Source organism: Morone saxatilis, unplaced genomic scaffold (assembly GCF_004916995.1).
Source record: "Morone saxatilis isolate NCDOM2014 unplaced genomic scaffold, NCSU_SB_2.0 Contig22, whole genome shotgun sequence".
NCBI lineage: Eukaryota > Metazoa > Chordata > Actinopteri > Moronidae > Morone > Morone saxatilis.
Window position 1 is genome coordinate 24,287,921 of NW_023339785.1, and position 5,041 is coordinate 24,292,961.

The window sequence follows — 5,041 nt, forward strand, 5'->3', positions numbered from 1 at the left end:
GCCCCCGACTACCTGCACAGGTACGACCCCCCCCCCTCTTTGTCATGTGAAACCTCCCTTGAACTCTTGAGCTTTTTAATGTAATCCTGTAATTTAACATGTTAATATAAACAAATGAACCTGTTTGTCTCTGCTCAGGTTTTACGGGAAGAACTCGTCCTACGTTCACGGCGGCCTGGACAACAACGGCAAACCAGTAGAGGCTGTTTACGGACAATCTGTAAGTGGGCTTCAAAACGGCAGATAACGGCTCTTCAAAATGTTATTTCCATAGAGCGACAGTGCACTTAACTCCCACATACCAACACTGAGTGGGGGGAGGAGAACAAACGACGGAGCAGAAAGGAGTTTTATAAGTTGTCTCCGCTTCGCTCTGCTTTAAGGACGTTTGAAGAAGTTGATAACGAACATAAAACATTCCCCTAGTTAACTCCTCCTCCTCCTCAGTCTGTATTATGTTTAATATAAAAGTCTTGATCCTCCAGAATGAAAAATGTTGAGTAAGAACATGAACAAGTGCTCTAATGTGAGAAGAAGTGGAACATTATGTTACATGAACATGAGAAATACCGCTGCGTGTCGGTGTTTTCATGTCACGACTCCTAACGGCAGCAGAGGGCTCCGGCAAAGAACACGAGGTCGCCCGACAAGTTGAAACTGGCTCCTCTTATCTGCTGCAGTGTAGTTGTCACAAAAGACAAAAGACAAAAGATACACATTTTCCAGTTTCCAGAGCAGGAAAACCAGACCAAACATCAGACCAACCAAAAAGGGAGTGTGCAAGTGTTTTGATATTAACGTACAGAGAAGAAGCACTGAATCACACACACACACTTACCTGGCAGAAATGAATCAGCAGCAGCAGAAACCCTCTAAAGGGAAGTGAGGAAAACCACTGATCAGAGTTAGAGCACAGAGCCGCTGAAGGGCTGGTTGAAATCTGATCACAGCAGCTGGGAGAAGAGATCTTTCATACTGCAAACTCACTGCAGTATCATTATTTATTTCATCACCTTCCCTGAGTGTACAGGTGTGGAAAGCTGTGCAGAATAAAGTCTGGACTGCTGCTCCGCCTCTGTTGGTTCATAACGGGGATTAAAATGATTTCTAGAAGTTAAAACTGAGAAAGCAAAAGCATTGATGGGAATAATCGTTGAGCATGTAGGAATGAGAACTGGCGCTCTTGTTTTGCAGGAGATCCATAAGAGGGTGATGGCTCTGAGTTTCCGTGATTGTCACACTAAGATCAGACACGTGGACGCCCACGCCACCCTGAACGAGGGCGTGGTGGTGCAGGTGATGGGCGAGCTGTCCAACAACATGCAGCCCATGAGGAAGTTCATGCAGACCTTTGTGCTGGCCCCCGAGGTTTGTTCTTCACCTCTATCAACCTTTTTAGACTCAGATGTCTCGAGCGCGGGTGAATGCTTGATCCGTACGAGTTTGTGTTTTCGTGTTCTGTAGTAAGTGTTTGTTTTCTCCTCCAGGGGACCGTGGCAAACAAATTCTACGTCCACAACGACGTGTTTCGTTACCAAGACGAGGTGTTCGGGGACTCTGACTCTGAGCCCCCAGAAGGTGAGATCTTTGTTTGCAACTGTGATTAAAGTGACTCCTGTGTTCCTCGTCAATACGATCCTTCTGGTCCTGCTGTTATTTGGCTGAAGATACATTAGGTTACTGTCTGATTCATTCTTTTTTTCTTATCTCAGCGCTGTAGCATCAGGATTCTGTACTGTCTTTTATTTATGACAGGTGGAGCCGCTGAACACGTTAAAGAAGCATAAAGTGTTTGATGTCTGATGGTAGATTGAAGGTGCACAAAGCAAGAAATTGAATTCCAAGATTAAACCACTAGCTTCATCGTGACAAATATTCAGTTGTCTCTTACGGACAAAAGATTTAATCGTATATTACTCTTGAATGAAACATTGTTTGGGATCTGTCTGTGTGATCAGGGTGCACAAAAACAAAAGACAAGCGTACAAATAAACACAAATACACGTCGCTGATAAATCAAGATGTCACAAATACTTCAGGTCAATGAAACATCAGCAGGCGGGTGTTCTAAATATCACTGATGCCTGGCAGATGTTGGCCCGTGGTTTTTGATGCCGCTTTCACTGTTATTAAGCTCTTCCTCTCATCGGCTGAGCGGTTTCTATCACCGCTCGGTACAAATCACAATCCCTGCCTTTGAAACCTTAAACTTCCTGATTGTCGCGGAGAGAACGGTCGTTGAATAAAAGAGTGAAAGGACCTATTCATTGTGCAGAGCCCTTTTATTCCACTGAGAGCAGCAGGAGGTAGTTGTGACGTTGGTGTGTGTGTGTGTGTGTGTGTTTTCAGAGTCTGAGGATGAGGTGGAGGAGATCGAGGAGAGGGTCCCCTCCCCTGACGTTGCTGCGGAGGAGTCTGCTCCCTTCTACGACCCGGTAGCCTGGTACGGATCACGATCGTGGCTTATGTTCCCGATACCTAAACTGCCCTGTAGGGCTTTATCCAACAGGAAGAGCGTGTTTTATCAAAACATTCCTATTTCAGATAACAAAGTCTGTTGTTCCACAGCACGAGCAGCAGGTCTGTGTGTAACCGTCTCCATCTCGTCCCTTACAGTTCGGAGCCGACGGTTCCTGGCGACGACGAGGAGGCGGCTGCAGCGAGTCCAGAGCCGGAGCTGGAGGTGGAGAAGGAGGCCGAGGCCGCAGTCGTGGAGCTGAAGCCGGACACGATGCTGGAGACGCAAACAGACACACACACGGCCGACGACCAGACAGAGAAAAGCCCCGCCGCTGCCCCACCCACCGCAGAACCTTCCTCTGTGCCTGCCGAGCCCGCCCCTGCTGCTCCAGAGGGAATCAGGGTAGGTCTGAAAACCACAGTGATGACCTGTGAGAGCTGGCTCTTCTTGGCAAAGCTAGTGAAAGCAGATTGTGGAGTTTTTTTAAAGATGGAGATGAGATGAGTCGTAAATGTCTGTTGTCTTCCCACAGCCGTTCTCCTGGGCGTCAGTCACCAGTAAGAACCTCCCTCCCAGCGGGGCCGTCCCAGTCTCAGGAATCTCCCCACACGTCGTCAAAGTCACTCCCACAGCACCGGTAGGTTTAAAGGGCCGGACATTCATATTTAAGGATTAATACGTAACATTTACTGCGTTAGGATGTCTGTAAACATTCACCTGTATGTAAACACTTACAGTTGTGTACTTACATCATCTCTGCTGTTTCCAACAATGTTCAAACCCAGAGGAATCAGTGTTTCTATTCAGCTAATAGTTCGTTTCCCTCCTCTAACAACAAATCCATTAATGAGAATTTTGGGTCTTAAAAAGTCTTAAATATGGATTAATGAAGTTAATGTTACTTCTATCAGAAGAGAACGTGTGTTCATCCTGTAGCTATAATATGAAACTGATCCATTGTAATGGGTCTTCAGAAGGTCTCATTAATGAGCTCAGGATTAAAACTAATATTCCCTCATCTGTGAACAATTTCTGTCTGAGTCACTTTTAATCAGCAAGTGTTAAACAGTGAAGACGAAAACTTCACCACTTCATCAAACTACGACTTTTGTTGTTTGGATGTGAGAGAAATGACAAACTGTACGTTCAAAGTTCTGAACCCAGCATTACATTTCATATAATATAATATAATATAATAGAATATAATATATGTATACATATAGAGACTGTTGACTCAGTCAGCCCTGAGGCAGGGACAGGCAGACAGTTTCAGAAAAACTGTTCTGTTAAAAGAGAAGGTTTTTAATTAGTTTCTCTGGAATGAATAATTTAGAAAAGAGGATTTTATACCATTTAATCAACAATTTGATGGAATTCGACTGAAAGGTTGATTTTATTCTCTTAGCTACATTTTAATTGTAAATCTAGTGTTTAAGTACAACCTCATTTCAAAAGTTTGACAGAATGTATAAAAAGTTAGGATTTATATTGAGCACACATTTCAAAGCAACCATTTCTTCTAGCTGCGAACTGTTTTTAGTAGCAGAACGTGTCACTATTTTAAAAACGGTAGAGAGGTTAGTTTGGAGCATATTTCTCTCCTGTTATTCTGAAGGCAGCGGGACACACACCCCCTGCTGGCTGAACCTTCCTGATGATAATCCCAGTGGTTGTTTGCCTGAAGTGAAGTCATAAATCCCAACAGCAGAAAAGCTGCTCTCTCTTTCGTTCTCTTCTTATAAAAGTGTCCTGTTGACTCTTTCAGCCCCGAGTGGAGGTGAAGCCCGAGTCCCAAACAACAACACAGAGACCACAGAGAGACCAGAGGCCGAGGGAACAGAGGCCTGGAGGTCCTCCGCCAGTACACAGAGGGCCCAGACCAGGTACACACACACACACGTACACACACACACACACAGGTACACACACACACACACAGGTACACACACAGTTGTGTATCAGTGTGTAACTCTGTGTGTGTTTCCAGGTAACCAGCGGCCGATCTACCTGTTCCACAAAGGCCACGCCCAGAGGAAGTGAGGTCACCAGGACAGGATGTGACACCTCTCTCTCTGCATCACGTGGTCCTCCTGTTTCCACGGCAACAGGCTCGGACCGGCTGATTGGTCCCTTTCTATATTTGACTGTGAGCTCGCAGCTGATTGGCCGAGCTGGTTTAATGACATCACAGAGGAGGACGGACTCTGATTGGACAGCAGAGTTTCTGTGGATGTGATTGGTTGACGCAGACTCAACCAGCCAAAGCAAAGGATTGTGGGTCACGTTGTGTGACCTCACATCCTGGACTGTGATTGGACACTGACAGGAAGTGACACGTCATCACTGTTTGTTTGTTTGTGAAAATAAAGAGAATTGATCGACAGCTGATTTATTGATCCTTCAGTGTCCACTCTGAATCTTTGTCCTTTAAAACGTCTCTAACAGGAAATAGTTATTGATTATCGACGTTAATCAATAGATCAGCTCTCAATGGTTGATTGGGATTAAAAGTGGATGTGTGACAGAATCATACAGTAAACAATAAACAAACACAATAAACAATAAACAACAGAGAAACAC

At 45.0% G+C, this 5,041-nt stretch overlaps 1 protein-coding gene and 1 long non-coding RNA gene across 2 annotated transcripts in view; one reads left to right on the forward strand and one right to left on the reverse strand.

Annotated features, from left to right (window-relative positions):
* The window catches only part of LOC118333375, a 598,798-nt gene that overhangs the window by 321,710 nt on the left and 272,047 nt on the right, over positions 1–5,041 (reverse strand). The window lies entirely within an intron of this gene.
* g3bp1 (GTPase activating protein (SH3 domain) binding protein 1) overlaps positions 1–5,041 on the forward strand; it is a gene marked incomplete at its 5' end in the record, with an annotated part of 7,573 nt that continues 2,532 nt past the window's right edge. The window contains 8 exon segments of the mRNA XM_035668972.1: positions 1–20; positions 139–220; positions 1,195–1,368; positions 1,488–1,578; positions 2,350–2,443; positions 2,617–2,863; positions 2,994–3,098; positions 4,227–4,344. Coding sequence (XP_035524865.1) covers positions 1–20; positions 139–220; positions 1,195–1,368; positions 1,488–1,578; positions 2,350–2,443; positions 2,617–2,863; positions 2,994–3,098; positions 4,227–4,344 — 931 coding nt within the window.